General features: G+C 43.8%; 1 protein-coding gene across 3 annotated transcripts in view; it reads right to left on the bottom strand.

The window, feature by feature from the left end:
- Positions 1-1,886: 1,886 nt before the first annotated feature.
- The window catches only part of acaca (acetyl-CoA carboxylase alpha), a 28,494-nt gene continuing 19,689 nt past the window's right edge, over positions 1,887-10,691 (bottom strand). For all 3 annotated transcript variants that reach the window (XM_084029201.1, XM_084029202.1, XM_084029203.1), the window contains 11 exons: positions 9,418-9,561; positions 9,167-9,287; positions 7,974-8,070; positions 7,777-7,873; positions 7,546-7,681; positions 7,296-7,473; positions 7,100-7,212; positions 6,286-6,440; positions 5,218-5,388; positions 3,730-3,866; positions 1,887-3,586 (listed from right to left, as the gene is read on the bottom strand). In XM_084029201.1, coding sequence (XP_083885327.1) covers positions 3,460-3,586; positions 3,730-3,866; positions 5,218-5,388; positions 6,286-6,440; positions 7,100-7,212; positions 7,296-7,473; positions 7,546-7,681; positions 7,777-7,873; positions 7,974-8,070; positions 9,167-9,287; positions 9,418-9,561 — 1,476 coding nt within the window. In that variant the 3' untranslated portion in view covers positions 1,887-3,459. The remainder of the gene's footprint in view (positions 3,587-3,729; positions 3,867-5,217; positions 5,389-6,285; positions 6,441-7,099; positions 7,213-7,295; positions 7,474-7,545; positions 7,682-7,776; positions 7,874-7,973; positions 8,071-9,166; positions 9,288-9,417; positions 9,562-10,691) is intronic.

Genomic DNA, 10,691 nt, shown 5'->3' with positions numbered 1-10,691 from the left:
CAAGACTTCAGTCATGACATAAGAACTTTTGATTTATGATTTGTAATTGCTTAAGCACATTAAAAAATGTGTTTAATATCAGCAACCTGATGCATGGAAAATGCACATTGGCAATGTATTGTTTTAATAAGTACACAAATCTACAACTCAAACTACGTTAACTAGAAGTAGTACATTTATATTATATTAATACATTTAAATAAATAAGAAGGGAGGCTGTTTCACATTCAAACATCAAACATTTAACACAATTTCTATGCTGTCACTATGGAAATGCATGCCTTACCTGAGACAGTATATTGTATGCTTCATTTGGAGATTGAACATATTTTGAAGCCACACATATTCTCATATAAAACAGGCATTCAACATAGGAGGTTGCCTTGATGTAACAGATACTGGCTTGTGACCCAGAGGTCACCTGTCTATCCAGGACCGGAAAGAAAAAATGTACCAACAGTTCAGATGCCACACACTTTTCTGATGTGGTTGAAATGAAAAAAAAAGGCAGGCAGGCAGGCAGGCAGGCAGGCAGGCAGGCAGGCAAGCAGGCAGGCAGAGATGAGATGAGCTCTTCAGAACCCTCAGCCTGGAGAGAATGAGAACAGCTGGGGCCTGGCACTCCCTCTGTGTCGGTCTACTCTTTGTCACGGGCAAAAGACTCTTGTTTTCAGGCAGTAATCAGACAGCCCTTGGGCTCTGTAAAGACCCTGTTCTCTTTTCATCTCAACTGTTGCATACACCCTGCTAATTGGAATCCTGCAACTGGGTCACAGGCATTGTCTCTCAAGTGCTGTCAAGTCATTGAGACGCGTGAATGTGGAATTACGGTTGCCTCAGATGCATGATTGAGTCTCCCCTCCGTGCTATCTTAATGCCTCCGTTTCAATCTCATCACAGACACTGATTTTTCTCGTTTTTCCTGCATTAATATTTCTTGTCTGTTCCCCGCTCCGTTTTTGTCACAGTTCTGCCCCAAAACCAGCAATCGCCAGGGGGCTCGGCAATCGGAACGTAAAAAGAAAATCTGAATTCTGGAAATATCAGCTCAGTTTCATTTGTTTTTTTAAATGGGTATTAAAAAAAAACACATAAAAAAGGCAAACAAAGCCTTTCAAGACAGTCAATGTGACTAAATGTATTTTATTATAAATGCCGATCCGCAATGAGAAAGGGACAACATTGAGCCGTTTCCTGCCAGTTTCACCAAACCCTCCTGTTCCCTCCAGCCCGGCGGTTGAGGAGGAACCTGATTGTGCAGTTTGTCTGTGATTAAAAGGAGAATTAGCCAGCCTAGCATGGCACCACAAATGAGCAAAACCCTCTGGGAGACCAGAGACCAAGCAAGGCACAATTCCAATTATACCACCAAATGACTCATTTTCTTATTGGGCCTGCTATAATTGTGCTGGGTATTGGGTGCATGCAACTCAATTTGTCTTACATATTTGTTGGTAGGATGGTAAAAGAGTTGACAGAGCCAAGGGGATGATATGAAAGAATGAGACAAAAATACAAAAAAAAAAAGGCAGGATGAGATAGATTCCCCAATGTTTGTTTGATCTGCTTCATCCTCCTTAATACTGTTGAAGTTTAAAAGCCAGGAAGAAAATGCCACTTTAATCATCTGTGGATTGAGGAATGGGAAGACTATCATTTTCGAGTAATCAGAAAATGTCTCTCCAGAGTAACAGACTTTGTTCTGACTGCTGAAATTAATGAGGCTTCCAGTGATGTGATTATCTGTCCTGAGGATCATCAATATATAAAAAAATAATTGACAAATTAAATTACTGCAAATTCTTGGAAACTTGAATTTTGTTAAAACTCTTATTTATGTATTAGCTAACAAAAATAGAAATTTAAAACACACACACACACATCAATCAGTTGGGTAAGCTTTATTAGATTTGCAGACACAGTTAGAGTTCAACACTGTAAATTGTTCCCCATCCTTGAATAGGAAACAACCAGTTACTTATAAAGCAACTGGACACAACGTCAATACAGTCACATTAAAAGGCACAGCACTGAGCACAAAGCCGTTTCACATTGCTGATGTTGCATTTTCTGCATTTGAGCATACGACACGATCCATACCACTCAATTCAACATTAGGGTGCCGCTTCCCCGACTATTATAACGTACTCTCATACAGTCGGCACAACTTGCCTGTCTATTGGTAACAACTCAAGTAGAGAAGTCATATGCAATTCAACATGATTTTCAAAAAAATATTAAAAAGTAGTAACAATTCACATACATGAGGTACGAACTTTAAATAGAACGGTTAGTGTGGATTACAGTGAAAATTAGACACCATCTTTAAAGTGTAACATAAGTCCAGTGAAAAGCAGCTTTTGTTCTTTCACAAATAGACATTAAATGATTAAACCATCCAATTAGCATAAATTCCCCAAAAATATTTTAGTAAAAAAACAACAACTCAACTTGTAATAATTAGTATTAAGAGCAATGACTAAAACTAGCTATTATTCTAAAGAAGCACGTTATTATTCACTCTGTAGAACAGCCGTCAATGCTCATTACACACTATTATCATCTCTGTATTTAGGACTTTTTGTACCATTTGTGCGTGTACCTGTGTGTGTGTGTGTGTGTGTGTGTGTTTGTATGCAAGATGCACCAGTTAAAACTGCAGGTTTGGTTCTGGGTACAATGTGAGGGAACAGTAAGCAGTAAAGTGCATGGGGAGCAGCATGTGCGTACTGTAGGAACAGAAGGGACAGCTGTGGTTTTGTTGTGAGGCGAGCTGCCCTTTGCTCGCTGCAGGGTAACTGTGAAACAGTCGGGGTCTAAAAGGGAGCGTGTCCCCGCTCCCTGCTGGGCTCTCCTGTCCAGATCTGTTATAGTGTTCCCCGGCTTTGTTCAGTAACTAAGTGCTCCCTTTTTAAGAGTGTAAAAACCACCTTCCTCCCTAATGCCCCCAGCAATGTGTTGTCATTGTCGACTTGGTCATCAAAACACTTGCAAATCTTAACAAGCATATGTCACAAACCAATGGCGCATTTAAATATGACAACGGCATTCTTAATGCGTTGTTGAGGCCTTTGATTATCGTGGAACCAACATCCACTTGGGCCAACTGTGTAAACTCCAAACATATTATTACATATTAGTCACCAGATATTACTTGAGGCATTTTTTCAAATTGCACTTGAATTCAAAATACACTGATTTATCAAGCTTACATGTAATACAATTTACAGAATGTCATAAATGATGTCAGTATTGTGAACTCTTGCTTAGTGAGAATCATAGCCAACGATTCATCAGTAACCTGGCAGCCGCCATGGGGCCGTCACGTTGGCTCCTCCAGCTTCGGTTTCCAGCCCGGGACCCAGTCAGGGGGTCTGGCTGAGGCGGGCTCCTTTCGTGGCTGTGGCTGCGGCCTGAGCTGAGCTTCAACCAGGCAGGGGAGGCGAGGCCGAGCTCCCACTAGGAGGAGGCCGACGTCTCCATTGTGGACAGGATGCGCACCACCTCTGCTCTCTGTGTGGGTGATATGTGCTGGGTCATGTGCACGATCGAATCCATGGCAACCTCTGGATTGGCTTGAACGAGGCTGAAAGTGAAGGACAAAACAATAAGAACACCCGCATCATCATCATGCAAGGAACGGCTGGATTTTCACATGCGTGTGCCAGGTGGGCGGATGAGAGTAATGACTCTTCCCCACGCTGAACCTGCGTGGTTTAGAATGATCACCTGCGTATCTGCTTGAGGATGTGATCTCGGCGGATGTACTTGATGTTCTCGTCGACGACGGACCTCGCTCCCTCTTCTTCAGCTAGTTGCCTCTCCAGCCATGCTACCACCTCCTCATTATTATCCCACAGATAGGCCTGTACAATGCAGGGGGGGTTACATGAGAGATGATTAATCATTTGTGATTCCACCTAGTTTGGGATAGACAAAGCCTGAAAACCTCACGTTTTCTACATGAACCTTAACATTAAAAAAAGGAAAAAATTAAATCTTATATACCACACGAATGAACAAAATATCATGAATCAGCACATAAACATCAAAAACAACAAAAGGGATGGACAGGCACAAGGTCTTGTTGACTGGACCTGATAGGAAAAATTAGTATTCATGAGTGCTGGCATCTCTGATCCCAAACAAAGCCAGGCTGGAGGGCTTAGCCAAGATTTGGGGGGCTGAGGGGTTTAATGGTCTCTTTCCGTTTTTTTATGAACAGTCCTGTTTGAGGTCCACAAGAACATTTAATGCCCTTATTAATCATTTTTAATCTGTTTGCTTTTAATTAAGAAACAGCGTGTTGCTCTCCTATCTGCACGTGCCAGGGCTGTGATTAATTGTGGTTTAAGACAGCCAGTCCTGATTGGGATAATATATTAGCTAACAAGAAGACCACTTCTGAGGAGATCTCAAACACCGGGCCGGCTCGTGTCACCCCTGCGGCCGGTCCTCAGAGCACTGAGACCGGGCTGGAAGGTACAGCATGTATGTACCTCTGAGGGATGTTTATTTTCATTAACTACCAGCTATCAGACCATCTTTATTCCATCACCATGATTTAATAGGACTGCTTACTATTTCTTTATCTGGTGCACCTTGAGGGGACGGGATAGGGGTTTCAGGATAAAAAGAAAAGGCGTCTGTAATCATTCCCAGGGGCTAAGAGGGTGTTTACTTGAGCATCGACACACTCCCCTGAAATGACGGATTGCTGCCAGCATTAAATGGCTAATTCTGAACTATAATCAAAGTCTCTCACAGAAGGCTGGACATGATGTCTTTGGATATGAGGAGATACTTCAACTGTGTGGATCTAAAAATACATTTTTAAAAATGACAAGTCCCAGCAAATGTGCTGCTCATGCTTTATCACAGTCTTTTGTTTTGGTGTGAAAGTGAGTGGGGGGGGGGGGGGGGGGGGCATATTCAATCTCTTAGCTTTACTTCGATTTGGATTTTATTGTAGAAGATGTTTGGAGTAATTATATGGTAATTATTTACCCTTTTGAAACTCTACAGAACCACAAACTGATCACTCAAATTAAGTAGATATAAAGAATCGGTGCAAGCTGAATAAATAGTATCATCATCAATACACTCATCATGTAGGTATGCTGCTTTAAATAATTCATGTTGAGTTCAATACAAAGTCCAGTTCACATATTCACAAGTGAATATTGAGCGACTGTAAAACAAAGTGGTGGGTTTTACCTTAACGGCCCCCTCGGCCTCCACAAACCAGCGGCGCAGCATCGCCTGGATCTGGCCGTCTGTCAGCTCGCTGTTGGCTGCTTGGATCTTGCTCTTCACCGTGTCCTCCAGCAGCAGGCGCCGCAGGCGCCAATAAAAGAACTGACGGGATGTTTGCCATTCAAGGATATCCTGCGATAAGCAAATGACAAAAGAAATAATAATGTTAATGCATCGTCTGTTATTAGAAGCTACTATCACCTACGTTTTGCAATTTATTAAATGTCAACACATAATTCGGCGCATTTCATTCTTTGTGAATTTATAGGGGACTCATTTTCTGCCCGTCTCAACCAATTCCTGGGATGTCACAATGACATAGTACTCATTAGGGAAATCAGACTATCTGGCAAAAGAGGTCTGTGCTGTATATTTGGCTTGATTTGAGAAATGGCTGTTTATTTTGATTCCATAACATCAGGCTGTGGGTTCATAAAACAACTTACAGGATATGCAACGGTCTGTGTGTAGGAATCCTTTCATCTGTTGTGAATGTACAAGTGTAACACTGTTTATTGTAGGTTAATTAATGTCACAGAAACCTCTCACACTGTAAAGCAAGTGGACTGACGAAGGGAGGATTTTAGAACCCACTATTACAGATTCCTCTGCTGATGGACTTGAGTTGACCATGCAGACCACTGCAGTTGGTAAGTCTTTCGAGTACATACTGTGTGTACAAAATACACTGCTCACATGACCAGAAGGGCCTCTCACAGATGGATGGCAGTCAACGTGAGTGTGTGTGTATGGTTGTATGTGAAAAATGGGATTGGGAAGGCAGAGGATGAGATGAGGCCTGCCTGAGGCTGCTCTGTGGTTTCTAAAGTGATTGACCAGGGTCATCACAAGATAATTATGAGGAGGAGTCTCACGGCCTAGTGAGACCAAACATTATTCACTAGGCAGGTGCAGCTGCAGCAGCAGCAGCAGCAGCAGCAAGACCGATGCTCTCCTGTGGGCTTTTCAGGTTAGTCACATACCGCACACCCACACTGTAGCAAATACATGCCTGCAAGAAGTGCTCACCGTTATTACGCCCTTCTCCTGCATGCGACCTGGGGTGTCGTGGAGGTCTGCAAACTGCACAGCCACCTGATGGTAGATAGGCAGGAGAAACTCCTCGCGCTCCTTCAGCTTGGTCTCCAGCTCTTTGCGATCGGGGGGACTCAGCTCTGGTGTTCCTGTTGGAAAACGACACCGGAAAACACTGCCGTCAGGTCATTTGATAAAACTGTGTGTGTCTGCAGGTTTTGATTACCGGTCGTGTATATGGACAAGGAATCGCTTTTAACAGGAAAAACAATGTTCAAGTGAACGCCAAGAATTCTCACGTAGCAGTCCTATAGTTAGCCTTCCCTTATCTTATAGTCCCATTACCATCAAATCATGTTCTGCATCAGCAAGCGGTGAAATAACTCCTGCTAACAGCATTTTGTTTCAGAGCTCCCCCCACCCCTGGCTGCTGTCAGCAAAGACTGATTTATGTCAATTCCAATCTGTAAGCTCTCAAACCCTCCACAGTAACCCTCCATTCCACCAGTGCGCCCACAGCACCAAGCCCACACAGCATTGGACCACAGTTGCTCTGAGCCGGGAGGAAAATCAATAGGCTGTGCAGGAGAGACAGGAGAGCAGTGATTGATCCGTGCAGGCTGTGATTGACACGTCTCCGGGGGGGGGAGCGCGGTGAAGATGATACAATCAACACCGAATAAAGGACGACAGTGGAAGCACACACGCTCCCAGCTGATATATTGCACCTTACTAAAATGAGGACAAGGCCAAGGGGGACAAAGGCACCCATAAAGAGCTATAATTAGAATTTAAGTATAGGACTCACCCAGTCTTTCAGCCAGGCCCAGGTAGATCGGATCCACTCTTCTCATGGTCTTCACCAGGTCCTTCCTCCTGAATTTGATCTCCACCGTTCCTTCAGGCTCCAAAACTCCACCTCTGGCGACGAGAACGGTTTGAATTGAACATAGGCGGTTTGGTAAAGATGATACTCATTCTGCCCTTTTTTCAGTCCAACTCACCGGCTGTCCTTGTCGGCGTACATCTCCATGTGGCGTGGGTTGATGGTGGGATCTATGACCACCCAGGAGCCTCCCCTCAGCTCAGCCTGTGGGGGGATGTAAACCAGTACTGGCTGCTTGTACTCCCTCAGCCCGTCCACTATGTAGGCCCCAAACTTCAGCACCTGGTCGTACATATCTAAAAAAGGAGAAAGTCACATTAGATGCTGAATGGGTTTAATCCCAGACTGACTCATTATTACGGAAGTACCTTTCATTCCTCCAGAAAAGCCCCTCCAGTTTGAAAATACCATAAGAGGCAAGCCCTCTCTGTTCAGGTCCTTGATGGCCTGGGCTGTTTTGAAAGCAGAATCTGGGAACCACACCTGTCCTGCCTGCTGGATGATCTAAATATACAAATCCCAACCCCAGCATCAGCACCTTTGTGAGTCTATAGATGTTGAAATACTCACTCTACTATATGTATTGAGTGACCCCTTACCTTTGCCTCGGAGTCCAAATTGGCTGGATCAGCTGGGATTGACAGCTCCACTGACCTGGTTTCCACAGCGACCACCCCAGTAGGTATCCCACCCAGTCTGTGGAGAGAGGCCATTCAGCGCTGACATGTACAAAATACCCTGACTGCATTTATTGGCAGTATGTCACCATGTCTTAGTGTTCTGCCGGGACACCTACCTGGCTCTGCCGACCACCACACTCTGAGCCCACGGCTGCATGATCTCCATGAAGGAGCCCTGGTCAAAAAAGCCGCTCTGCCAGGAACCCTTTGGAGCTGTATACACAGGGAGGAGTGAGGGTAGAGCGACAGTGCAGAAAGGAAGAAAAAAAAAAAGAGTGAAGGAGAAAGGACGTGGAGTTGATGATTGCAAATTGGAAACGCAACTGAATCAATCTCTTTCCATAGCGTTTTCAGAGACTCTGCCTTTATTTCTCCTGCAGTCTGAGGTTGTGTGTTTCTTTCCTTAGAATCTGTAATCTTGGCAGCAAACCATGATGGATGACTGCAGAACGGGGCTTATTCAGCTCTTTTTCTGCCTGCACACCCTGAGAAACATGCCCAGCCTACGAGGTTACCATTCAATTAAGCCTCGCCACTCATCACTACCAGAGACGTTGACTGGCTTCCAACACGGTCCCCCAATCTCTCTGCTGTCCCAAGCTGTAATTACTCTGATGTGGAACCTGCTCTGTCCTGACCTGCAGTGTAAAACACGCTGGATCATTGATGTTGCCTTTAGCAGCATGATGCTAGACTTCACTGTTTCTCTATTACTTTCTTAATAGTCTCTTGAGTAATGGATTATTTCAACCATTAACCATGGGGATATAAGGATTAACTGCCGATATTCAAAATGCTTTTGAATACAAATGATAAGTAGAGGAAATGAGTCAAAGTGAACGTATAGAAATCATCAGCAACTATCAGTGCAGCCCAGTTTTTGATGTAGCAACGGCATTGTCCCATTTCTGGAGTAGTGAGTGGCTCAGGGTCTGAATGTACAGTACGAATGTAGGGCTGTTGCCCTTGTTTTCATTAGGGATTAATAAGATGATTATTGAGTCATTAACATTGAACATTTAGTCTATTTAATGGCATAAATGGTGAAACATGCTAGTCAATTTCAAGAGATAACTAATATAAAATATAAAATTTAGAAATGCGGGAAATCCTAACAATGTTGAGGCTTGACAAGCAATTATTTTGGCATTTTTCTTAATAATTGAAAATGACTTAAATGATGAATCAATTATTATCAAGTAGTAGTTTAATGTGAGAGTATCTACCAGACCTGCCGCCACAAACACTATTCTGTACCAACCTGGCAACGAAAGCAAGTAAACACTGGAGGATTTCTCTGTATACTCACTCTGGCTGGGACGTCCTGCAAGCATCCAGCGGGGGTCATACGGAGTCTTTGTAGGCATAAACTCCACTAGTCGATCAATGGGATCCTTGGCATGGAGGATGGGCACCGGACTAGATTTACACTGAAGAAAGGAAAATACTCTAATTTACGATGACAAAAAAACTCCACATGGGTCTAAACATTTGGACAGGATCATTTATCACACTGGTATAGGATGTAGCATCCTATTCAAAGCAACAGCTGAACATTACCATGGGCATGTAGGATATCCACTGCAGAAGCGTGAAGACTCCCTCGAAGTCATCACAAACGGTACTGTGGGTCACGCCGTTGTTGTGCATGATTTGAATGCCCCCAAGTTGGTTGTTTGATGTGTACACTTCTCTGCCCAGCACCTGATGTAGGAAGAAGACGAGAAAGGGACAATGAAAGCTTTTCTGTTGAATCCCAGAATGTTAGACATTTAGTTTAGGCTTGTCCAATAAACAAGGACATCACACGTAATCTGGACTGGAGAAGCGCTGCTCCAACCTGCAGCGCATTTCTGCCCAATTTAATTCCGTGGATGCAACCTTTAAAAATCTCCTCTCTATATAAATCTCCAGCTGGGATAGAGGCTGTTGTTGTATGAGGGTGAGATCTGATGAAAGCCACCAAGCCACTTTTACCTTCAAGACTGCCCCTATGCCAACCAGAAGCCATAAAACCCCACTCCCAGCCCACCCTATTTTCATAAGCAGCCTAGAACAGGTGGCAGGGCCCTGACATGGTTCCATAAAAATCAGAGAGGAGCTCAATCCCTACCCTCAGCTCTCACCTTTTCAGCCATCATTTACTTTCTTTATTACCATTAATGGTTATGTATCTGGCTACAAATCTAGGGCACTCTCCTAAAGCTGTCAGGAAAGCCTGCGGTCCCAAGAAACATTGCAGTCACCTTGACATACACAAAACCCCTATGCCTCCAGCCATCGCCGGCTTCATTAAGATTCCACAGCAGAGAGAAGAGAAGGGGATATAAACGGGGGAACGGAGGGAGATGACTGGGAGGGAGAAAATAAGGGGAAAACTGGATGTATCAGCTCACTGGGGTATTTATGCTAGTAGTTACTATCCACTCCCCATGAAAATATGAGAGTGTTCCAGCAGCTAATGGAATGATGATCTCTGGGTGGCAGCCTCCTGCTCTCCATTAAGTCTCCGTTAATAGCCAGGAAACCACATGATAAACAGGCAGAAAAAACACTACACTATTCCTCTCCCGTCATCGGTGAAATCAGTACCTCTAAAATAAACACCACAGAATGTAAACAAAGGATGTATTGCAATACATCACCTGCGCGTCACCGACACGTGTCAGTAAACATCACTATGAGTCTTCTTCTCCCACAAACAAACAGGCTAAACAGTGGAGCCATTGAAATACAATTGAGCTCCCAGCAAATAGGTATGTCATCATGGGCCCATTTGCATGATTTGTCATGTTGCAATCTGTCATCGAATTCCAAATGGAGTCATCTTAATT

This window comes from Eutrigla gurnardus (genome assembly GCF_963514095.1).
Source record: "Eutrigla gurnardus genome assembly, chromosome: 15".
In the NCBI taxonomy this organism is placed as follows: domain Eukaryota; kingdom Metazoa; phylum Chordata; class Actinopteri; order Perciformes; family Triglidae; genus Eutrigla; species Eutrigla gurnardus.
The sequence above is the reverse complement of the archived record's forward strand: the minus strand, read 5'-3'. Positions and strand labels throughout refer to the sequence as shown.